General features: G+C 47.3%; 3 protein-coding genes and 1 non-coding gene across 5 annotated transcripts; 2 read left to right on the top strand and 2 right to left on the bottom strand.

Annotated features, from left to right (window-relative positions):
• The first annotated feature begins 195 nt into the window (after window positions 1-195).
• On the top strand, window positions 196-12,555 carry LOC119212912 (plexin domain-containing protein 1-like). Of its 2 annotated transcripts, none has more exons than XM_037463779.2 (13): window positions 196-951; window positions 5,493-5,665; window positions 6,991-7,131; window positions 7,278-7,347; window positions 7,722-7,844; window positions 7,962-8,080; window positions 8,180-8,279; window positions 8,461-8,553; window positions 8,636-8,717; window positions 8,810-8,870; window positions 8,949-9,072; window positions 9,960-10,120; window positions 11,415-12,555. In XM_037463779.2, the coding sequence occupies exons 1-13, from the start codon at window positions 876-878 to the stop codon at window positions 11,535-11,537; spliced, it is 1,446 nt and encodes a 481-aa protein (XP_037319676.2). In that variant the 5' UTR covers window positions 196-875; the 3' UTR covers window positions 11,538-12,555. The 2 variants fall into 2 exon arrangements, with proteins under 2 accessions (XP_037319676.2, XP_037319675.2); XM_037463778.2 differs by having other exon boundaries at window positions 8,458-8,553.
• A 40-nt stretch (window positions 12,556-12,595) lies between these two features.
• trnac-gca (transfer RNA cysteine (anticodon GCA)) lies at window positions 12,596-12,667 on the bottom strand. Its single transcript has one exon. It is a non-coding gene; the product is annotated as a tRNA-Cys (tRNA).
• Window positions 12,668-13,171: 504 nt separating this feature from the next.
• On the top strand, window positions 13,172-17,981 carry LOC119212924 (LIM and SH3 domain protein 1-like). Its single transcript, XM_037463795.2, has 7 exons — window positions 13,172-13,343; window positions 14,839-14,933; window positions 15,084-15,168; window positions 16,092-16,199; window positions 17,200-17,269; window positions 17,352-17,440; window positions 17,720-17,981. Exons 1-7 carry the CDS (start codon window positions 13,275-13,277, stop codon window positions 17,891-17,893), a joined length of 690 nt encoding a protein of 229 aa, XP_037319692.2. The 5' UTR covers window positions 13,172-13,274; the 3' UTR covers window positions 17,894-17,981.
• Window positions 17,982-18,269: 288 nt separating this feature from the next.
• On the bottom strand, window positions 18,270-23,259 carry LOC119212916 (kelch domain-containing protein 1-like). Its single transcript, XM_037463788.2, has 13 exons — window positions 22,816-23,259; window positions 22,117-22,187; window positions 21,919-22,030; window positions 21,336-21,448; window positions 21,148-21,238; window positions 20,945-21,043; window positions 20,759-20,833; window positions 20,583-20,641; window positions 20,363-20,475; window positions 19,985-20,057; window positions 19,804-19,888; window positions 19,190-19,269; window positions 18,270-18,684 (listed from the first exon to the last, which is right to left on the bottom strand). The coding sequence occupies exons 1-13, from the start codon at window positions 22,915-22,917 to the stop codon at window positions 18,549-18,551; spliced, it is 1,209 nt and encodes a 402-aa protein (XP_037319685.2). The 5' UTR covers window positions 22,918-23,259; the 3' UTR covers window positions 18,270-18,548.
• Between the last annotated feature and the right edge of the window lie 775 nt (window positions 23,260-24,034).

The following is a 24,034-nucleotide window of genomic DNA, read 5'->3' as shown; positions in this document are numbered from 1 at the left end:
CTGTTGTTGTTAACCATAAGCGATCTGCTTCTGGTTCTGAGAGAGACGGTGGAGGCCTTGAAGAGGCCGTTTGTTACGAATGTTGGAAAACAATTACCGTAACAGTTGCAATAGATTAACTCTAGATGGACCGGGTTTCTGCAACATGTCAGATTACAGCAGATATATATATATATATATACTGCAACTTCAGCATGACCCTTTATAATGATTTATTTTCCCAGAAAATCCAATATAACATTTTATTAATAAAGGTAATGTTTCGACAATGCAACGTCACAATTGTTTTGATTCAACATGCTTCCACATGAGGGAGACATTCTCCTCTCAACTCCAACCCCCTTTTTGGAGCTCAGAAGGAATGAGAAAATGTGGGAATACATAAATTATTTATTTTTTTCTCTCTGTGGCGCACGTACAGAAATCCAAAGCTCCTATTAGAGAGGAGGAATTAGAGAGAGAGAGAGAGAGAAAGAAAGGTGGAAGTGGAGGTAAAAAATACCATATGCTAAAGAAAGAAAAAAAGAGGGTGACCTCGCTCCTGTGACACATGAGTCAACTTTCCTGACATGGACCCGTTGTGCCAGAAGAAACTGTAAAGGGCAAAACAAGGAGGTGCAGCCCAGCGGAGAGACGGAGGAGGGAGAGAAAACCAGAGAACCTGGTGCTGAGGTGAGTAAGGAAGCATTTGGGAAAGCGTGGGCGAACGAGAGGGCGACCAAAACGGCAAAGGGAGTGGAGGAGTGAGGCGCCCCGGACCTACCAGCAAAGCCTCGGGGGGGGGGGGGGAGTACTAGAAGAAGGAGAAGAAGGAGAAGAAGAAGGAGAGAGGAGTGATAACGAGTCGAGCGAGGAGGGAGGAGAGTTGGCTGGACATGGGGCTCTGCACCGTCCTCCTCATCTGTCTCTCCCAGGCTGAGCTGGGGAGAGCGTGGGCTCTCCAGCATGAAGGTAAGCTCCCCTCTCTCAGGTATTCATGTGTTCATAGCGCTTCCAATGTTAACATCGCTGTGACTTCAGAGCAGACTGTTAAAATAAAATTAAGCAGGTCGAAAGCAACTAAATTCTTGCCACTAACTCAGGCAACAGGCACGTTTTTATATGGATGGGTTTGCCTCTTAAGTGAAGCTAAAGGTCCTGTGACATTTTTCTCTGTCAGTCAAATGAAACTCACTAAAAGCATGAGTTTGTGTGCGTGGGTGCGTGTGCGTGTGTGTGTGTGTGTTTGTGCGCATGCATGTTGGTCTGGATTGTCTTGGGATGACATTCCATAACCACTGTTTCCAATCTGTAAAGACCAAACATCTGGTGGTCACTTGCGTGAAAAATAGGAATTGTGTGATAGTAAATCTTTGTAATTCCAACCGGCGCTTTGTAAAAAGCAGAAAAACCAAGACAACTTACATTTGGAAAGTTTCTTGAATTTTTTTTTCCGTTGCTTTATGTCATCTTAAATTATGTTTGATCAACAAACGCTTGTTCTGTGCATTACCTGCGTGCACGCTGCCCCCATGTGTGTGTGTGGGTGTGTGTGGGTGTGTATGAGTGTATGAGTGTATGCGCATGTATGTATTTTCGTTCTCCTTGGAGATACATTATTTTTAGCCCCCCCCCCCCACCCCTCCTTTCTTCCGCTGCCTCTCCTCCTTCAACAATCAGCGGTGCCCCAGTTTCTCTGATCAGGGGCTCGGCTCTGCAGGACAGGACGCCAGAGAACAGAGGACAGAGACCAGAGACCAGAAGACAGAGGACAGAGGACAGAGGACAGAGACCTGAGACCAGAGAACAGAGGACAGAGGACGGAAACCAGAGACCAGAGACAGAGGACTGAGACCAGAGAACAGAGACCAGAGGACAGAGAACAGAGGACAAAGACCAGAGACCAGAGACCAGATACCAGAGGACAGAGAACAGAGAACAGAGACCAGAGACCAGAGACCAGAGGACAGAGAACAGAGAACAGAGACCGGAGATCAAAGCATAGAGACCAGAGAACAGAGGACAGATACCAGAGGACAAAGACTAGAGACCAGAGAACAGAGACCAGATACCAGAGGACAAAGCATAGAGACCAGAGAACAGAGACCAGATACCAGAGGACAAAGACCAGAGACCAGAGGACAAAGACCAGAGACCAGAGAACAGAGACCAGGGAACAGAGGACAGAAAACAGTCCCTCCCCCATTTCCTGTCCCCTTTCCTTGGTTCCTCTAGGGGGGCTCCCCCCAAAAAACCATTCACACCTGCCAAAGCAGGTTGTGTGACCCGCTGTGTGACCTCTACGGTTCAGCAGGTCACCTAAACGTCTTCCTCGTTGGTAAATGGAGCTCAGTCAGCATGTCAGTGTTTGTTCCAGCAGGACAATGCAACGCAGAAGGAGAGGAGATCCCTGGCACCATCAGAGTTATAGAGTTAACCCACAGACAGATATTGATCATTTCACTTTTTTAGCTGTTTAAGTGACACTGACATGTTTTGGCTTCAGTTTGATGATAAGATATTAATAGGTTTCAGGTGGCCCTGAACCTGCAGACAAGTGACCACAGGGAGCTGAAAATGTACCAATATTTTCTCTTTAACTTTTTCTTAGCTGTCACCAAGGGAGTATCATCATATTATTTTAGCCAAGGGAATAAAAAATAATCCCACAGCAGTCCAGCAGTACGATAACAGCTGAGCCAGAACCATCAAAATAGATCCTGATACCAGATTCATCAAGAGTTTCTTTCTCATTCCTTACTGTAAAATAATCTCCTCTCCCAAAGAAAGGCCGGACAAAGCGACTGCAACCTCCGAGACGTAAACAAGAAACAAGCTCTGGAGCTCCGTCCACGGTTCCACATCGATCGGATTTATGTGTCCAGCTGCCGGTTGTTTTGTGGCGCTCTGTTATGGTTACTGCGGCAGCTGATGCCAAACGGCGCTCCGTCCTGCACGGATCCCACCGACTGGGATCTGACTCCGCCGGCGGTTCTTTCGCCGCCAGGAGCGATGGAGGCGACGCGGACGCACTGTCTCACAGTTGTCTCACGTCCCCCCCCCCCCCGCGCTGTGTTTCCGTCCCTGGAGCAAAGATGGCGGGCCTCTCTGCCATCTTCCGTTGGGCCTGCAGATCATTCGCTCTGAGATGTCAAAAAGCAAGCGGTGAAATAATGCCACAGAGACACGGAGAGGAAGAGATCGCGGGGGGGTGGGGGGGGGGGGGGGGGGGAGTGATGGGTGAGTGGGGAGACAATGCAGGCAGGAATAAACACTGGGAAGTCTATCTATCGCACGCTGAATATGGCTCACAATGATGTGGCCCAGTTCGTCGCGCCTCCCAACACCCACCGGATCGAGGAGGTGCTGCAATGCAGGCGCACAACCCGCCGCCATCGTCTCACAAGAAGCTGATGAGCATTTGTTAATACTTCTAAATACAGCCATTTATGTTATTCTAACAGTTTATCGTTGTTTAGTGTTACTGTAAGAAAACCAGCCGCTCTTCATCGGGGGGGGGGGGGAAATGTGTCACACGTGTCACTTCGGTCGCTGGATTTCGGGGCCTAGTTTCCAATTCACCAGGATGTTTTTTTGTGCTCCAGTTTGCACATTCCCAGGTTGCACGCACACACACACACACACACACACACACACACACACACACGTCTGCCAGATCTGATGCTATGAAGGTCACTTCCCTCAAGTCCTGATGCATCCTATTTTTTTGTCGTCAGAAGTCCATCCAGTCACACCTGCAGACCTTCAGTCAGAGATGTCAGAGGATCAGATCAGAACATTTTTTAGAATATTTGCCAAATGAAAAATGTTTCTAAAAGGAACTCGGCTTATACTCTGCAATAACTACTGCAGAGCCCCCGATCTGACATTTCCAGTTTCCCTCCCCCTCAGAGCTCTTCCTCATCCCTGCTGTTTGACGCCACCTCAGCTGTTTAGCGATGACGATGATTGAGTGATGCCATTCTGACCCAATTAGGTTCCTGTTGGTTCTGAAGACGTTTGGAACAGCTTCCTCTAAACCCTAATCAAACGGGACGCCTCACGGGAGCCTCCCCCCCCCCCCCCCCCGAGTGTGTGACAAGCTCTCAATGTTTCTTTTCTCTTGTCCCACTTTGTGCTCTTTTTTTTCGTTGGGTGTCACACGTCTGACAATAGTAGATTCACTTCAGCCAGACTAGCGGTTTCTACCATTTCCGGTCTTTATGCTAAGCTAAGCTAAGCTTCATATTCACCGAAACAAACGTGACCTCTGCACCACTCCTCTAACTCTCTGCATGGGGGGCAAATCAGCGCATTTCCCACAACGTTGGAACCGTTCTAACTAACTACTCACACATCGGCGACTTCACCCAACACAGACCAACATTCACGAGTAGGCAAAGAGAGAAAAAGCAACCTGTTGGTCACATGTTTGTGGACACCCACACACTTCTCCCCGTTGCTGAACATCTCATTCGAGACCAGCGGGCTCTCCTCTGCTGCTGTAACAGACTCCACTCTTGTGGGGAGACTTTCCACCAGATGTTGAACTCAGCCACCAGAGCGTCAGGGACATCAGCTCCATAACAAAAGTGGAAGAGGCGGACCAAGGCTACATGCTTGTGGTCACGTGTTGTAAACACCGTGTACGAGGGAAAGAGGCTGAGAGGGGGGGGTCTGAACCTCTTTGCTCTCCTCTTTGTTTCTCAATAGGTCAGATCAGACAAATCCAGACAACAACATTGGAATCGGCCTTCAATTTGTTCTCCAGTGGGAGACCTTCACGCGTTAAAACGTTCAATGGAGAAGGAAAGGGCTCCAACGTGAAACCATACAAACGTCAGTCTGTGGTCTGTTGAGCGAGAAGCCCACACAAATGTAGGAAATACACACAGGAACAATTGGTCAATAAAGAGCCCTTTGCACCATATAAACATTGTATCACGCTTCACAATTAGTTACTAAGTACCTGTGGTTCAGCCAAAAACACACACACACACACACACACACACTATTAGTTACAAATGAAGAGACGATGTGTCTTCATGGCGGAGGTTGGGTTTGTTTTCTTCTGTCTTAGCGTGAGTTATTGCTCGTTGGTTAAAGCTACGTTTACGTGTTCTGCGGACTTGTTAATGACACAAATCAAGGCAACGATAACGAGCAGATGTGGCCGCGGGGTTTGAAACTGTTCCAGTTCCGTTTAAAAATCCATTTCACCAGATAATTAGAGAGCTCTCTTTCACACATTTCGGGAATCGAGGACAGAATTCCTGTTTTTCTTAATTATCTGGAGTCTAAACTCTGAAGCTTTATCGGTTTTTCACTTGAGTGTCAACAACAGGTGAATAATTACTCCAGGGTGAAGAGATTATGACAAGAAAAAAAAAACATCGTTGCCTGGCAGAGTTTAAAGAGGCATCTGTTTCGTTCACGGATGAAATCCTCCTGGACCTCTCTCCGCGCGCGCGCGCGTTAACTCTTCATTCACCGCCGTGCCCGTCTTCTTCCAGATGCCCCGACCGCGACACATCTGCGGACAGATGTGGCTCCGTCCAGTCTGCACAGAACCGGGAGGGACCAGCAGAACCCACACAAACGCAGAGAAGCCCGCAGCGGCGGCGGCGGAGGAGGAGGGAGAGGACTTGACGTCAGCACTCTGCCTGACAACACGACCCACATTGTGGTGAGATCCCAATAATTGATCTTATACTAAGTTCATTGTTGCTGGGGCCATTGTAGATGTAAAAAAAAGGACACGCTGTATTAAAAAAAAAGAATTGAAACTGGAGACAATAAACTCTTGTTTACCATCTTTACTAATAAATGAAGTGAGAAGTAGTGACGTCATCGCCCCCTTCTGGTCTTTATGAGTAATACACGTCTAAGGCCCTTAAACTGCTGTTGGCTGCGCTTTTTAAGGTGACTTAGTCAAGAGCTACCAAAACTTCTTAAATCTTCGATTTTCGTGCTACTATAGCTTTTGTTATTGATTTCAGACCAACAAAAGAAAATATAAAAACACATCGTGAGGCTGAATGAATGACGTGAAAGAAGGATGTCGTCCGGTGGAGCGTGGAATTATTTGCGTGCGTTTGAGCATCTTTAACGTGACTGTGGACGTTATCTTAACATTGGCGGAGTGGAGGTTTCTGTCATTCCTTTCCCACTCGTTACCTTTGGCCTCCGTGTGTGTGTGTGTGTGTGTGTGTGTGTGTGTGTGTGTGTGTGTGTACGGTGGGGTTTTTATTGGGCCTTCGAGTCGCAGACTCTTGTTGTTGTGCTTGAATCAGCCTCAGTCAAATTCAACCCAAATAAATCGTGTCGAACCTTCTTTTGTTTTTCTACTTGTTCCATTTCAAATTGAAAACAGACGACGGCCTCGTGCTGCCAGCTTACAATGTTTGTTTAGGTGTGAGTGCGCTCGGCTACATGTGCGCGTGCTTGGAAATGACTCAAAAAAAAAAAAAAAAAACTCCACCTCTTCTTCAATGAATCCATCAGCTGTGAGGGAGACGTGTTTGATCCTTCGCTCCTCGTCACCTAGAGATCCCACACGTCCCCCCCCCCCCCCACCCACCACTCTAGAAAACATGTGGTGGAGAAGGGAGGGAGGAAAGTGGGTCGCTGGCTGTATGTGGAGCAGCAGCGAGGGCGCTGCATTTAACTGCTCCACTTTGTGAGCCCACAGTGAACCCCAGAAAACCCGCCGCGCTCTGCCACCTTCCACCGTGGCGTCCGGCCCAAGGTCAAAGCGCCGTGCAGCTCCCTCAAAGGGGAGGTGGAATCCCACGAGGACTGGTTCCCAAACCACCCGTAGACGCTTCACTTCTCACTTAAAAAAAAAAAAAAAAACTCTTTGACTTATTCGCCATTGGAGGATAAAAAGAAGGAAAAACATGTTAAAATCCTGTTTGTTTCAGTACATTTTGGATGAGTTCAAAGTCAAAGCTGTCAAAGCGGCGTCTAGTTTGATGAGATCCGTCTGCGATGTGGTGACGTGTCCCTCAGGACTCCCAGCAGTACTACACGTGGCACAGTTTCGGTCCAACGGACAGACGGTCGGGGGACAAGTGGGTCGATCTGAACAACCTGCACAAGAGCCAAGTCCAGATCCACGGCATACTGTCCAACGCACACCAGAAGGCAGCGGTTAGTCGAGCGCGCACACACACACACGCACACACGCACGCACGCACACACTCACACACACACACACACACACACGCACTCACACACTCACACACACAGTCCGATATAGCACCCGGCATTTGTCTGATGCGTTTTCTGTTCCTCAGAGGGTGGCGCTTTCCTTTGATTTCCCTTTTTACGGACACCACCTGAGACAAATTATCATTGCGACTGGTGGTGAGTTTTCCTCTTTACATTTTCCACTCCACATCCCGGCAGAGGTCCACCTGCTTTGCTCTTTTCCGATCCGGAGGCCCATCGGGTGATGGATCTCAAAGTTTTCAGCTGCTTTTTGCAGTAAAACAAGGGCTATAAACTCTTTGACTGCCATTACTAAAACATTATCTGAGTTTCAACAAAACAATAGATGTATCAGAAATCACCTTGAATTTGGATCTGAGGAAAGAACGGGAAGTTCATCCTTCACTGACTTAAAGTATGAACTTCTAAAAGGACTCGGCTTTTGGTCAGAACCAACAGCTGTGTTTTTTTTTAAAGTAAAAAATATGAAACAAAACCTCAAACACCTGTACCGGTCCCGCCGGGCCTAGGCTTCATCTTCATGGGGGACATCACTCATCGAATGCTGACCGCCACCCAGTACATCGCTCCCCTCATGGCCAACTTCAACCCCGGCTTCTCCAAAAACTCCACCGTGAGGTACTCGGACAACGGTGAGTGAAGCGCCGCGCCGCCCCCCCCCCCCCCGGATTGTGCGTGACGTGCGTGTTTGTTTGCCTCGCGCTGACCGCCCCCCCCCCCCACGCCCCCCCGTGTCCCGCTGTGCTCAGGTCACCTGTTTGTGGTGCAGTGGGACAACGTGCGCCTGAAGGACCGCGAGGCCGAAGGCTCTTTCACGTTCCAGGCGATCCTCGACAGAAATGGAACCGTTGTTTTCAACTACCGAGACGTGAGTTACGGATTCAGCCCGTTTTTTTGTTTTTTTTTCTCCTCGGTGCACTTTTTGGACTGACCGCCGGTGGTGGTCTTTTTCTTGTTTTTCTATTAGATCCCCATCCCAGTGGAGCAAATTAACTCCACCGAGCACCCGGTGAAAGTGGGACTGTCCGATGCCTTCCTGGCCCGCCTCCCCTCCTCACAGCCGTCGGGTGAGTTTGGTTCTTCTCTAAAGACCTCATGAGTGTAGATGCAGGGCGGCGGATTAACAGACACACACACACACACACACGGGGAGACATTACTCCAGGGTCTCTTCACACGGCAAATGGCTCATGTGTTAATGCTGGCAACACCTTAACTTTTATATATATATTCATTGTCTTGAAGTAGCCAGCCAACGTACCATCTACGAGTATCACCGGGTTGAGATCGACACCGAAAAGGTGGTCAGCGGATCTTCTTTTGAGCTGACGCCGTTGCCGAGTAAGTATCCCGACAAACGAGCCGCCACCGCGGAGCCTCGTTATCCTGCGCTGTGACCCGTGTTTCGTTTGACTCCCCCCAGCTTGTCTTCAACACACGTCCTGTGACCTCTGCATGACCTCCAACCTGACCGCCGGCTGCGGCTGGTGCAACACACTTCAACGGTGGGACACAATCCTGGCAGGTTCCGGGGGGGGGGGGGGGGGGGCCGAGGCCTCACAGGGCCGGGCCCTTCTCATACGCTGTGATTTTACAGATGTTCCGACGGGATCGACAGGCACAGACAGGAGTGGTTGGATTACAACTGTCCCGAAGAGGTGAGATTCATTCCCACAGAAATGAGGGTCTCGGTGACGTCTCCAGTCAACCATTCAATCCTTTGGTCTTTCTCCCAGGCGAAAGGGACGTGTGAGGACTACAACCCCGGAACACCCGAGGGATCGATGAGCTCCTTCAACCAGTCTTCTCCAGGGCCAACGGCTTCTTCAGCGGCAGACGAAGGACAGCCCGTCACCACAGGTAGGTACAGCAGCTACAGGTGTGTACAGGAACATTAGGTAGTTAGAGAAACATCAGGTAGGGTACGGGAACATCAGGTAGGTACAGGAACTACAGGTAGGTAGAGGAACATCAGGCAGGTACAGGAACATTAGGTAAGTAGAGGAACATTAGGTAGGTACGGGAACATCAGGTAGGTACAGGAGCTACAGGTAGGTAGAGGAACATCAGGAAGGTACAGGAACATTAGGTAAGTAGAGGAACATTAGGTAGGTACAGGAGCGACAGGTGTGTACAGGAACATTCCGTAGGTACAGGAACATCAGGTAGATACAGGAACTACAGGTGTGTATAGGAACTACAGGTAGGTACAGGAACTACAGGTGTATACAGGAACATCAGGTAGGTAGAGGAACGTTGATGAAATTGCACTTTTCTTGATTCTTGTTCTTCTGAGTTTGTATCCTTATGGTTGAGCTCTTTCCTGACAGTGATAATAACTTTGTATTCATTCAGTTAATTGCTGAGGTGCGAGAATGTAAGACGCCGTCTGTAAAAGACTCAGTCGAGGCCAAAAGCACCGAGTCAGACGTGTTTTAAAGAAATGTTGCGGCTACTCGGTTATTTTTTAAGAGAAAACAAAGGGAAACAGTATAATTACTACACAAAGTTTAGGGTTGTAAACCAACCATTCAGTATATAGACCTACCGAGGCTTTATTCTAAGGAGTTCTACCTCCTAACAAAGCGCTTTGATCATGTGGCCTCACTACTGCATCATACGCAAAGTACCGCATTGGAAAAACACTCTCACTCATTCGTGAAAATGTCCACCGGAGCTCTCGTGGTCACGCGTCCTCACAAATATCCCAGCATGCCTGGCAACAATCGCGTTCTCTTTCCCCTCAGACGTGCAGGCGAGTCCCCCGAACGTCTCCGGGATCACGGAGAACGCGGCCATCATAGCCGGCGTGGTGGGCGCGCTGGTCCTGCTGGTGGCTTTGACCCTGCTGGCGGTCTACTACATCAACACGCACCCCGCGGTGGCTCCGCCCTTCTACCTCATGCAGGTGAGGGAAACAAACGCTCCCGAATTCTTCATGTTTGCCGATGATGGAATTTTGGTACGTAGTTCATTTACCAACTCAGATATAAACATCATTTCTAAAATTAACTACACATCTGCAACATCCACTGGAAGAGTTGGTCAATTTACGAAATTGGTCATTTTCATTGTGGTTTCCTTTTTTCATACAAAACAATTCATTACTGCAGCTTAATAAATGTGAGGATTTCATTTTGATTACTTTAATAGTTTTAATTCCTTTTTTAACTATTGGGACTTTTGTGATTTTGTCAGAAAAAAAAACACTGATGGTGTCGATATGGACAGAAAGCTCTTGATGGAATTTCTCCATATATTTTGAACAATCAAGAATTGGCCCATTTACATAATCTGAAGTTTATATCTGAAGAATTCCAAAAGTCAAGAACGATAAACTGAGAAAACGATAGAGATAAACCACATTATCAACAGATAGACCACATTATGACGGATGGGTAATATTAACATTATGATATAATATAGTATAACAGCTGCATCTTTCTCAGTGTGTAACCCCCCCTATTTACTTCTTTGTCCGGAAAGAAGCTGGCTACTTTTAAATAGAACTAGATTCCCGGGCCACACCAACACAGCGAGAAAACAACCAGACAAAATATATATGTATCAAAAATAATAATTTATTTCTATTTAAGTTAAGTTTAAGATATTAAAACAACATCAAGTAAAAAGCCAGGAGACAATAAAACCCGAGGGATGATTCGATCCAGCGGAAAAACCCATTAAGGTAGCCCAGACTGAAATTAGATCCGGGTTTTCCTCAGCCACAGGCACCGGACGGATCACTCTCACGGTATTCCAATAAGTCCGTTCCACATGAAGGAGTCCGGGGACCAGGGTTTCCGGGGCGCCACTCTGCCCCTTCACTACGCTTCTCCACCATAGTGTTCCGCCTCCTTTTATTGGGAGAGGTCTGCTCAGCTGGCAAATCAGCTGATTAACGGGGTTCCGCAGGTGTGTCAAGTTGTGTTTTAGTTCGTGAGAGAGGGAAAAAAATACAGTCCACGGCTACACACAATAACGCAGAACCACAGCAACGAATATAAGAAAATCGCAGCAAACAATATTTGGAAACCACAGCAAACAATAAATAACTACAAAATAAACTAAACTCAATCAAACTGCTCACTTATTTATATTATGTGACGAGTGCATACCTTAAGTAAACTTGACTTTAACGAGCACTACTCCTACGGCCGTGTCTCGTGTCCTCCTGATATCCCGCCGTCTGTCCTTCGCAGCGTCGCACCAACAACTATTGGCCTTCCATGAAGTTCCACAACCAGGGCTGCCAGTCCAGCTACGCCGAGGTCGAGCTCGGGGGTCACGAAAAGGACGGCTTCATCGAGTCCGAGCAGTGCTAGTGAAGGTCCCCGGGACCGTCGGGACGGGGAGGAGCGAGGACATCCGCCTTGAGGACTGCACAGACATCACAAGGTGGAAGAACATGGACAAGCTTTCTCCGGGTCTCTGCCACCGCACGGGGGGGGGGGGGGGATTTGACATTTTCGATAGCGGGGGTTTGGAGGGTCTGAGAGAGGACGCCGACCACAAAACATGACGACGTGCAAATGTGTAACTGTACAAAAAAAAAAAAACAGAAGAAAAAAGCCATCAACGCATGTCGGACGTGAGGGAAGGAGTGGACGAAGCCTTCTTACTGCAAAGCAACATACGGCTCAACGTAACAGTGTGTTTCTACTTTATGGAGTTATTTTTGATTCATGAAAGTTCTACGTGGCCGACGTTTGGTTGATAAAATGTTATATTTCTGTGGACTTTCACTATAACAGATATTTAGCTATATAACTGATAGTGATTATAATTATCATCTTCAACCTCTCTGGGGGAATGTTGTCTGTATTCATTTTAGAGATGTAGATATGGCTGTTTTCTTTTAACCATTCTGTTTAAATGTCTTCTAATAAAAGTCGGTGGTGAGTGTTGATAATGATCCCAGGCTTGGTGATGAGATGTGTGATGTCAAAGGGTAGCATCCTGTTTACCGTTTAAAGGCTCCCTCCCATTAAAAACGGATGTGAATATACCAACATTGTCTTTGCATGCAAACTGCCACCTAAACTTAGATGCCCAGGCACAAGTGAGCTATTGATGCATTCAATTAATGCATTTAAATAAACAGACAGAATAGAATGCATTGTATTATCCTTATTTTTTTAAACTTACTTCCCTTTGTTTTTACCAAAACGTACAATTCCTGCACAAGTTTTGCAAAGAATATAAAATCACTGTTTTGAAATAATACATTGTACATAAGAAAAACAAAGAGAGACAACAATAACACACTCTGACCTGACTATTGACGATTGAAAAGTTAGATTTTGTTCGTTAAATCACAGAAATGAACGTTTTGTGATGAATAAGCAGAACGAGCAACTTTTCACGACGAACTAAAAAAAAGAGGGGGCACCCGGATTTGAACCGGGGACCTCTTGATCTGCAGTCAAATGCTCTACCACTGAGCTATACCCCCGATGTCGAAAATATGTCACAATCTACGTATTTATTTAATACACAGGTCATATTTTAAACACGGTAATATTTCCGGATTTAATCATTGTCCGTGAGTTACAATCCGCTAGCACCACTTGCGTCACCATTTTCTTTCAGCCATGAACTCTGGTCTTCAACGGCTGCTATAAGTGGAGAAAGCCACCAGATGTCACTGTTTACATGCCCAAAGCTTTATTAAGGCTCCGACCTGCCCATTACTGGGTATATATCACAACAATGACGTCTGCTGTCTTTTTGTGATTTTAAGTGTTTTAAAACAAACATGTGTTCAACCCCGGAGCTTTTGATACAACTGGGATTCTTGGTTACTTTGAAGAGTTAAAGGTAAAACAGACGAGGGGTGAATTGTCTTAGATCCGGCGGTCCGTGAAGGCACCGTGAAGGCTGCGCGCTCGACTCCTCCTCGCGGCCGTAAATATATATATATATATATAAATATATCATTGAAATTTCCTGTAGGCGACGAAGAGGAGGACGACTTGTGTCCCTGCAGCTCTCCACAGCCTGTTGTCTACTGACACTTTTCTTGGTTTGTTTGTTTTTTTGTGAGGAATTCCTGCAGCAACATGAATCCGCCCTGTGGACGATGCAATAAACCGGTTTATCCCACAGAAAAAATAAATTGCCTTGACAAGGTAAGATGGAACTCTATTTACCTAAAGTAAATAACACAATAGAGTACAATACAAAAACACAATAAAGAAAGTGTGTTATTAAAATGTTTTCTTTCATGTTGAAGCTGGTATGGGTTAAGCTCATTTAGATGCTTTTATGCTGCTAAAAGGCCTCTATGGGAATCTATTTACACTTTTAACGTCAAGGAAACATCAAAATTACATAGAAAGTAAGTGTGTGTGTGTGTGTCCTTGTGGAGGCTTTAGCTTATTAAAGAGCACACATAATGGAAAACGGACCTTATGCCCATACATTTGGGTATCAGGAGTCTACTTCTCTGGGGCGAGAAGACGTGATTCAACAAGCCAGAATCAGATTTGGCTCCCCTCCCCGAATCACGTGCACGCTCATCAACTAGCTTTGTGTAAAGTCAAGGAGAGTTAAAAGAGGAGTGATTTATTCGGGCTATAACCGTAGAGTCCGGTGTTATATCACATGAAGGCGATGGACGTGTTTCATTGAGGCGTCCGCGGGGCCTAGCTGCTTACTTAAGGGTTAACATAGAGGGTTAAAATTCTGCAATGATTTCTAAAGATTTTTATTTAAAATAACGCAAACAAAAGGTTAGCTTGTATCGTCTGACGTTAGTTTTAGTCAAATCCCGCCGACTGGACGCCGTCCCTTCGGGTCTAGCGCCTTCTGCTGAAACCCTTCCGACACCGCAGCCACGGCTACAGCGAGCAGGTGTGACGACCCCACAGCTCGACCTTCGACCCGGCCTCCACCCTATTGGGCCTATTGGGCAGGCCTCCACCAACCTGCTGAGCTCTTTAATAATCGAATGAAACAGAGATGCTGTAGCGCTTAGCATGCTAATCGCTCGGTTTTACGTTGTTTCTGGGATGGTTTTTATTTTAAAAAAAGCAAAGGCCTGCAGCGCTGAGACCAACACAATTCCCCCTCGGGGACAAAAAGTCTCCCAGTCTACCTCTCTGCTTATGAATCTGTGGATCTACCGTTTCTCGTTAGCCAATCAGAGCAGACTGGCCTTTTTTCGAGAGTCTCAGACAGAAGGTGAATGGACTTTGTTGAATATGGATGTTCTGGTAGGATTCCCCAAAACGAGTTTGAACCTGAAAATGAGCCAGATGTGCCGTTGACCATGTCACTGCGGCCAGATGAAGAAATAACTATAGTTTGAGAATTTAAAGAAACAATCGAAGCAAAAAGCTAATGATTATCTATGCATTTCCTCCAGGATGGCGCATGGACCAACAAAGACCAGAGATCATGCACAAATGTTGTCTCCATGCACTTTCTCACTGCAAAACAAACATTGTGATTAACCCCAAAAAACATCAGGTCACTGTTAAAGTTCTTTTGATAATCCTTTTCATGTGGTGTTGCTGTAATTGTCACGCTGCAAGTCACTGCAAGTTGCCGTGAAGTCCTTCCCGGAGTTTTAGTCCGATAAATCAGCAGCGCCGAGTGCTTGAACTGTTTTGCTCTCTCCAGTATTGGCACAAGGGCTGTTTCAGCTGCGAGGTGTGCAAGATGGCCCTCAGCATGACAACCTACAAGGGCTTCGAGAAGAAACCCTACTGCAGCATGTGAGCGTTCACACACCAACACACACACCGGGTCTCAGCGTCTACGTCTGTGTGTGTGTGTGTGTGTGTGTGTGTGTGTGTGTGTGTGTAATGATTATAGTCACACTTGAACACAGGTTTTTTTTTTTAATTAATCCTCTCGTCTTCCAGGCATTACCCCAAAACTTCCTTCACCATAGTGGCCGACACGCCCGAGAATCTGCGCCTCAAGCAGCAGAGCATGCTCAACAGCCAGGTGAGACGCCCGGGGGGTCTGTCCTCGGTGCCCCCCCCTCCACCCCCCGTGTCCACCGATCAGACTCTAAACTGGTTAGCAAGGTGTAAATCACACCTCAACTCGGGCCTCGGCGCCCGCCTTCACTGCCCTTAATCCCTGACCGCGTCGCACTGCACCAGCCGGCCGTTTAACCGGATTACGGCGCCGAGTGGCCCCGAGTGGCCCCAAAGTCACGCGAGGAGAATGAAAGGGTGGATCTCCCTTTACAGGTGGTCTTGACACTCCACACTTGCGGGCAAAGCATTTCGTCCTCTGTTGAAACTCTGAGCGTCAGTTTGGACTTTGGAAAATTCGAATCAGTCCTAAGAAATAAATACGCTGTACCAGCGAACTATTTATTTAAGTGTTTAATTTGCTAAACTGGGTGCTCTTGTTACCATGAGCCCACATGGGCCCAGTTCCATTCCTGGCCTTAACACTATTAAACTAAATGTAGCATTAATCTGTTGATTTGCTACATGACTGTGATCAAATTTACATCAAAAGCTCTTTCTTCATCTCTCTCTCTCTCTCTCTCTCTCTCTCTCCTCCCGTCTCGTCTCATGCCCCCCAGTTCATATAACCATAAAAGTCTCGGCAGTCAAGGCCTCTCACCGAGGCCGCATATTCCTCATAGCAAGAACATGACTCACGTGTGCGTGCGTGTGTGTGTGTGTGTGTGAGGATCCCAGGTTTGACTTTGAAGTAAACATCTGTCGCTCTGTTTAGTATCGTTTCAGCGTGTGCGTGTCCCCCCCCTCCCCCCTGCGCCTAAACACACGAGGACATTCTGACAAACGGGCGTTTAAAGCACAGCGTGTTTATGTGCGCGTGGGGGGGACATCTCATCCCGAGCTTCTTGAGTTCTTGAAACCCTTTTTTGTGAATTTACTAATTGACAGGCCCTCTACAAGGAGGACTTTGAAAAGAACAAGGGGAAAGGCTTCAGCGTGGTGGCCGACACTCCGGAGATGCAGAGAGTGAAGAAGACGCAGGACCAGATCAGTAACGTAAGACACGCCGGGACAAAGAAATCACACAACACATCATTTACTCCCCCTCCTGGTCACAGAGAGAGTTTAGGGTTTTTACGTGGCCAGTTTGTGACCACGTCTTCTGAGATTTCGTCGTGTTTCTTTTGGATGAGATCGATTGTAGCTCTGTCCAGTGGCAGGAAGTGGATTTAAGGACGGGTCCTTTCCACGGAGCGCGAGGACAAAGCTCCTGCAGAGGAGAACAGAGAAGCAGCTCAGACAAAGCATGTCAGACATTTCTCCTCGTCCAGCTGCCCTACATGGTCAAAGTCTCTCAGCTGTGGACACCGAGGCAACGGCGCACCCCCCCCTCCCCCCTCCACACACACACACACACACACACACGCACACACGATGCATACCGCACTGAAACACACACTTCTTTTTTTTTTGTCTCATGAGAGTTCTGGGTGCAGAAAGGAATGACGGGTGAGAAGCTGCATGTGAAAAAGGGAAAATCTAGTGGCTACTTCCCCCCCCCCCCCCCTCCTGTCCTGTCTTTCTCTCTCGCTTTCCTTCTTCCCTTTGCTATTTCCTCACCCTCCCTTCTTTCTTCCTTTCCTCCCTGCTCTGGTTCTTCCCTACTTCCTTCCTCCCTTTCTTCCTTCCCTCTTTTCTTGCTTGCCTTTTTGTTTTCTCCTTCCATCCTGCCTCTGTTTTCCTCTCCTGCTGAAGTCTGTAGAGGACACGCCGGGGGGGGGGGGGCAAAATGTGAAAATGTGAATGAAAAGAAAGACTACGTTACTAAATCACCAGTGAAGGTCATTTTCTATATTCAACTACAGTTTTTTTTAAGTTAGTGGTGTTCAAAGTCTTCCTTTACTGATGTTTCTCTTTTACTGAAACTGTTGCCTTGCCTGCCCCCCCCCCCCAACCATCATCATCATCATCTCACAGCACCTCCTAAAATGGTGAGATTGCTGCTTCTCTATGTGAGGCTCAACATTCAGATGTGAAGTCGTTTCACTTTGTGCAGGTTAAGTACCACGAAGAGTTTGAGAAGAGCCGGATTCGCAGTGACGCTCCTCCTCCTGAGAACAGACAAGGTGAGAACACCTCCCCACGGGGTTCCTCTAACTATTCAACGTTTGTACTCACACGCGTGTGTGTGTGTGTGTGTGTGTGCAGACTATGAGGAACAACCACCCAACCCTGAGAGGTTCGGTCAGCCAGTGGCAAAGACGCGCCCTGCTGCCGTGGCACCACCTAGTGGAGAGGTAAGGCTACTGCAGAGGCACCGGGTGGCGTTGGGGTGGGGTCATGTGCAAAGTGAAACTTTGTTGCTAGATTCAGCAACTTCTCAGATTACCCTGGAAAGCTTTTTTTTTTTTTTCCTTCAAACAGCACCTAAAACATGCATGTAGCAGTATAGTATCGTTTGTCACGAACCGGGCCTCGAGCTCGTCGACATGTCGCGCGGTCCCAATGTCACGTTTCCCACAGTAGGAACATTGCCGGTAACGACTTCCTGGTGTTGTGTGGCGGAACCCCTTTAGAGACGCTACCAGGCCGTGTACAGCTACGCGGCAGCCGACGCGGACGAGGTGTCCCTGCAGGAGGGCGACCTGCTCTCGGACGTGGAGCGGATAGACGAGGGGTGGATGTTCGGGTGCAACCAGCGCACGGGGCAGCGCGGCATGCTTCCCGCCAACTACGTCCGGCCCGTGTGACGCGTGCCGCGAAGCCGTCCTCGCGCAGGCGTCTTCTACTCAAAGAGCACCTTTTGAAACTTGCAACTAAAAAAAAATAAAAGATTGCACAGCCTCGCTCGTTCTTTTTGTGTGCAGCGGTGAGGATGTGAGGCAGTGGAGGAGTTTCACGAAGAAAAAAAAAGATTTACAATGTGCTCCCTTTCATTTGCAACCGGTCTCAGGTAAGATTTACCTTTAACGTGACCTTCAGCAGGAATGGCAGCAACCTGATGCATTCAAGTGCTGCAGGTGAAAAAAAAATATTTAGTCGTATTTGAAGTCGCTTTGTGTGCGTAGTGGATCATTTTGTCCTGCAGTAAATTTTAATTACTCATATTGGCAACACTTAGTTAACGTTACAAATACTTGTAGATTAATCTACAAAAATAGATTAATAGAAATGCCAAGGTTTAATATATTGAGTGGGAAAAAGAAAGAAAAAACAATAATATACAACACCTTTATTCAAAATCAGATTCCACATCATTAAATCAGAGTAAAAGGTTACCAAATCTAAACAGTTTTTAAAATAAGTCAAAAACTCTTATTTACAAATAAATCTCAGGTTAAAACAATTAATCATTTGACAAAAACTAAAGACGAATCCCCGTCGTAGTCGACTGGCTCAGACTCGTCACGCTGTGAGAACGGCCTTCGGCTCAGAGAAAAAGGCGACTCTCTTGTTGATTCTCTCGCGTACCTTTGATGGGAGCCAGTTCAGACGCTTCCCGAAGCGCTCCGGGTTCCTTCCTATCAGGTCTTCACAAAGTCTACGCAGAAAAGCAAACTGTTTTAAAATGGATCGTTTCAAAACTATTTAATGACGTGTTTTCCAGCCACTAAAACTGGCCAAAATCTACCTCCATCCTACTTGCCCTCATAGTGCATTTTAAGCATATTTTCCTCTGGAAACCTATGTAAAAATTATATTTTTATTCCGAGCATGAGACCAACGTTTCACTTTGGGCTTAAAATAAAAAGTCACTCAATTGAATAGTCCTGTTGTCCAGGTCTTGTTCTGCATTACTGTCGGAGAAATGCATTGTTCCCAGAAGATAAATCCTACCTAGTTTAATCCGTTTCACATAAACATGCCACAGACTGTTGCCTAACCACCTGCAAGAATAATGTAAAGCTCATTAGTCCTCCGTTTGTAGAAGCTGGTCCAACAGGGCGAGCGCACAAACAGCTCTTTAAAAAAAAGACCCACGTGACAGCGGAGAACAAGCGACGTCACACACGTCCTGTAACGGAAGCGCGGCGGGGTGGCCGTACCTGAAGAGGGAGTACGGCTGGGTCTGAAACACGAACACGTCTCCGCAGTGGTTTTGCGATGGAGCCCTCAGAATGAACACCTGGTGAAGAGGTTCAACAGTCACGCGAGGGGTGATGAATTAGTGATTCATGCTAATGGTCAAGCTAACTGACCCGGATGACTACGACCAAAAGGGGACTCTGTGACCTTTGGCCTAGCGCCATCAAAAAAAAAAAGGTCCAATATTTACCGCCCATTATTCTTCAAACTCAAGTCTCAGCTGTTTCTGCGCTAGCAAGTTAGCGCGCTATGCCAAGAGTGTAACAGATGCATTCAGAACAAACATCATGCATACCTCATGTCTATCCAGTTCATGCACCTCAGAGTCCTTAGACCACCCGAGCTCCCTTTATGAAACACTTATCAAGTTAACTTACTACTAGAAGGAATGAGGGTTTAAAAAGGCTGCACTGTTTTGCTGATGTAAATCCAGAGGGGTAAAAAGACCTCACTAATGGACCTTAAAATAAAAGCTTTCAGCCTGGTAAAAGTAACCTCTAAATATATGTGCATTACTTTCCAATTTTTTTAAATCAGGAAAAAAAAAAGAAGAAACTCTCCTCCAGTCACATACCGAGTCCATGAGGAAGCACAGGTTGCTGATTCCCCCGAACACAACGACGTCGTCGTCACTTCCCAGGCACGCCGTGTGACAAACTCTGGGGAAGAGGAACATTTGGGTGAAGAAAAAGTTAGTATTGAAAACGCTGCGCTACACTTCAACAGAAAAATAATAATAATCTCAAATCAACTACCTGGGCTTGTCTTCGTGAGGGTGCACCATCTTGTTCCACTCTCTCTTCTCCGTGTTAAACTGCCAGGCATCATCTAGCACAAAGAGGTCAATGATGAAATAAACAGGGAGCTGGACTTTCAGCATTTTGGGGAAAAACGAACCACTCGAGCAACAGTGGCGTCCATCAACCTTCTCAGAGACAGACAAAGACTTAAGATGTTCCAAGGACACAGTTAATATCGCTCATTAGACAACAACCACCAGAAGAAAAAGACTGGCAATTCAAATTATTTTGGAGGACGTTTTGTGTCCCCGTGACGTCCCTCCGGCAGAGAGGACGTCAGAGCCGAGACGAGGACTTGGAGCGGGTTGAAAAGGTCGATTGGCGGCGACTCACTGAGCGTGTTTCCGTCCGTGCCGAGGCCACCGTACACGAAGAGCGCGTGACCCGACGTGGGCGTCATGGTGAACATGGAGCGTCCCAGAGGGGCGCGGGACTGGGGGAGGTCACTGGTGGACAAGTATAGCACAAACGCAACGGGAGTCAGGGGATATAAGAAGAAAAGGTCACGGGTTTGTGTGGGAAAGAGTGTGTGTGTGTGTGTGTGTGGAATTACAATCGAGTCCAGGTCCACGTCTCCAGGTCCAAGCAGAACATGTCCAGCTCGGACTCCTCCTGCAGACGTGAATGGTTTGGTTTTTTTTTTTTTTTTTATAAAGTGAAGTCTCGGCAGTATCCCGCACTAATGCAGAATGCAAAGATGTGACCTTTGGCCTCGTCAAGAGAACTCACCACGCCGCCGGAGATGTAACCCTTGTTCCCCAGCAGGGCGCTGGCATGGCAGCCTCTGGGGGCCGGCGCGGGGCCCTGCGCACCACAACGACAACAACAACAACATCATCATCATCATCAGTAGCAAAAGGAGCCCGAAACGCTCGGGGCCTGCACGTGAACAACCTTCAACGCGGCTCCACCCACCCGAGTCTGTGGCGTGCTCCACGTCGCCGTGGCAGTGTCGAAAACACTCACTTCGTTGTTCCAGCCCCAGCAGCGAAATAACGCGTTTCCAATTGTGGTCTAAAAAAAAGAAAAAGAAAAAAGAAAAGTGAGTGGATTGGGAGACTAGACGGATGCTGAAGGTCGCTCACAGAGAGAAGAGCACAATAGAAGAGGCTCTTTACCCAGGACATGTCCTCCACCACGAAGTTTGACGACGACGTGTTCCGTACCTCCCCTGCGGTCTTACAGCCGTAGCCCCCGAAGAAGATTAATCTGCAGCAAGCAAGCAAAAAAACAAAAACAAAATGTAGAGCTGTGACTGATTTAGAAGGAACATGAAGCGTTGGTCCAGCGGTTCTTCTGGACCGACCGGTCTCGGTGGACCCAGCAGGAGTGCTTGTTGCGCGGCGACGGCGTCGCTCCCTTGGTGTCGATCACTTTCCTCCACGAGTAGCTCTGCTCGGTGACGTCAACGCTGAACATCTGCAAGCGGGGACATCGTGTTTAGATCGAGGATCATCTCGGGGAAGTAAAACAAGTCTTTTTTTTTGGAAGAATGCTGACATTTTCTTCATTGCTTGCAAAAGAGATCATTTGCCATCACCGACGTCTGGATTACATTTTTAATGAGGATTTATCCAAACCTTAGCGCACAAATAAAGTCTCACAAGTTTAATAAGTCATTTCATGAATATAAAATTGAGACTGAAGGTTCTGCACATGAGGAAAGTGACAGAAATGCTAATATTTCTAATGCGACTAAAGACCATTCGGTCTGCTGCAGGAGAAAAGACCTTTTTACACATGCAGCATCTTGATGCGCTACAACAGAAGAGAGGATGCTGAGGAGAGCCGTATAGAAGATTTTGGAAATGCCTTGATGAGGAGAAGAACTCCTGGTGTTCATCCCGTGCAGCTCTAGTGTAAAAGAAAAGAGCCTTTGCCACGGTCACCTCGTTGGTGTATCCCACTGGGTCACTTCCTGCAAACACGTAGAGCTTTCCCTTAACGGGAGAGCCGCAAAAGCCCACCGGAGGGGGCTCCCCGGTGATGATCTTCCACTCCCTGTCCAAAACAGACAAGAAAACGTGAACAATTAACAACAACAACAGAGAAGAAAATGGACACTAACTGCATTCTTCTCTTCTTACCAGGTCCCGCTGTCTAAATCACAGAGCCAGATTTCATCAGAGGGCACCATGACGTCCTCTCCACCCACTACCTGTGAGGGGGCAGGAACTCAAGTATGAAAACAGGTTGCGTGAAAAAAAAAAAAAAATCAGTCCACCAGGGACCGCGTGACTTGAGGCGAATCGCACGGTCCGAGGAACGTCGTCTCTGCCGAAACCTGTTCGGCCCGTTTAAGTTCCTCTCTGAGGCCACCTGTGCTCCAGGTAAACGAGTTTGATGAGCGCTCTTCGTCCACCGCGCATGAGGAAGTGACAATATTTATGCACCACCCGTGAAACAGCACGGCTCTAAAAAAAAACTGAACGTCAAAAGTGAAATAGCTTTAAAAAAAAAAAAAGGTTGATCTTCAGCCCTGTTGTGTTTGATGAAAGTTAGATGAACATAAACGATTATGAAACAACCAAAACATGCAGCAGGACAGTGACGCGCCTTTGTGTTGCTGCTCGTGTCCTTTTGTCCCCAAAACTAAGTGGGTGCAGGTCCCTCTGGCTCCATTGGGTTTTATCATTAGGACCAGAGGGGGGGGGGGGGGGGACCATGACACGTTGGCCTCCTTCATTACATCGCGCCGCTCTAACGAGGTGAAACAAACACCGGGGTAACCTACGATAGACAGAGGCTCCCTGCACAGGTACAAGTTGCACTGCCACGTCTCTCACCTGGTTGCCTCCCCACACGTACAGCGTGCGCTCCCGCAGGAACGCCGTGTGGCTGCTCCTCTCCAGCCGGCGCACCGGGCCGGTTCCCCCCGCAGCATCCATCTTCCCCCCCCCCCCCCTCGACGGCTACAAGGGTTGTGGATCGCTCCCCGGAATGTGTCCCTGGCTCCGGGTTGCAGGCGGGCGGCGGAAGGCCAACTGGGTCGGAGGGCCGGCGGAGCGGGTTTTTCCTGCTCGGTGTCCGGTTCTCACTCCTCCCATCAACGGGACGAGTAGTTGTTGCCACCCTGGACCCCGGCTGCGTTGCAGGAGGAACCCGCGTGGACTCCCTCTGCGTCTGACCTGGACTGAGAGCACTTCATTCACCTGCGTTCATGCGCATCTCTCATATGAATTCCGTTGACAAGGTGCAGGGTTTATGTGAGGCGCTTCCGGGGCGTTACCGTCGCCGGGAAACCGAATCCACCTCCTGCAACCAGCGTGATCCATTTCACCTGTGCTTTATTACTGCAGCAGGTTCCTCAACAACATGGTTCTTTCACAGCAATCCACTTGTTGTAAGTGACACTATTACGGGAGGTTGTTCAAAACATGATATTACTTTGGAAGCTTCTACCTTGACTATATGTATTAAAAAAGTAAATAGTGTTTGGATGCGCATGTGGGTGACTGAGTTGAACACAGTGAGCAGTGAAACAATGTAAAACAGGTAATAAAACCCCTTCTCCCAGTATGACAATACAAGAGATTCATTGAGTAATAGGGAGATTTAATCATAAGTCATTTATACATCATGAGATGAACAGACAAACAAGTAATCTGTGCTTTGCATCTCGCATGTGATATGTTCTGCATATATCCTTCTTTGTTCTCTGCAGATTTTGGCAAAACTAGATGTCTCTGTGTGACTTCAGCAAGTTCCCATCTACGGTAGAGACAAATAATCAGGAGAAGAAAAGAACATTTGGCAGAAATGAAAATAAAAATGCCAGCAACGCTGGTTAGTTAGTTTAACTGTGTGTGCTAGAAGATCTCACAACTACAATCAGTTTAACAGTCATTGCTAATATGTGCAAATGTGCAAAATGTCTTTTCAGAATCAATGCTAAATCCAATTATTGGTTGCTGCAGCCACCCATTATTTTCTTTAGGGACTTTATAGGGACTTTTTTTTTTTTTAAATCACATTATTGTACGTTTTATAACAAACATTTTTTTT

Source organism: Pungitius pungitius, chromosome 21, assembly GCF_949316345.1.
Source record: "Pungitius pungitius chromosome 21, fPunPun2.1, whole genome shotgun sequence".
NCBI classification, from domain to species: Eukaryota; Metazoa; Chordata; class Actinopteri; order Perciformes; family Gasterosteidae; genus Pungitius; species Pungitius pungitius.
This window is presented reverse-complemented; position numbering and strand designations above follow the sequence as displayed.

Coding starts and splice junctions, on each gene's coding strand:
- LOC119212912 (XM_037463778.2), top strand. CDS start 876: ATGGGGCTCTGCACCGTCCTCCTCATCTGTCTCTCCCAGGCTGAGCTG. Junction 952..5,492: donor GTGGGCTCTCCAGCATGAAG/GTAAGCTCCCCT, acceptor GTCTTCTTCCAG/ATGCCCCGACCGCGACACAT. Junction 7,845..7,961: donor CGTGAGGTACTCGGACAACG/GTGAGTGAAGCG, acceptor CGCTGTGCTCAG/GTCACCTGTTTGTGGTGCAG.
- LOC119212924 (XM_037463795.2), top strand. CDS start 13,275: ATGAATCCGCCCTGTGGACGATGCAATAAACCGGTTTATCCCACAGAA. Junction 13,344..14,838: donor AAATAAATTGCCTTGACAAG/GTAAGATGGAAC, acceptor TGCTCTCTCCAG/TATTGGCACAAGGGCTGTTT. Junction 17,441..17,719: donor TGGCACCACCTAGTGGAGAG/GTAAGGCTACTG, acceptor GAACCCCTTTAG/AGACGCTACCAGGCCGTGTA.
- LOC119212916 (XM_037463788.2), bottom strand. CDS start 22,917: ATGGATGCTGCGGGGGGAACCGGCCCGGTGCGCCGGCTGGAGAGGAGC. Junction 21,044..21,147: donor TGGTGGAGGACATGTCCTGG/GTAAAGAGCCTC, acceptor TCTTTTTTTTAG/ACCACAATTGGAAACGCGTT. Junction 20,834..20,944: donor GGAGCACGCCACAGACTCGG/GTGGGTGGAGCC, acceptor TGTGGTGCGCAG/GGCCCCGCGCCGGCCCCCAG.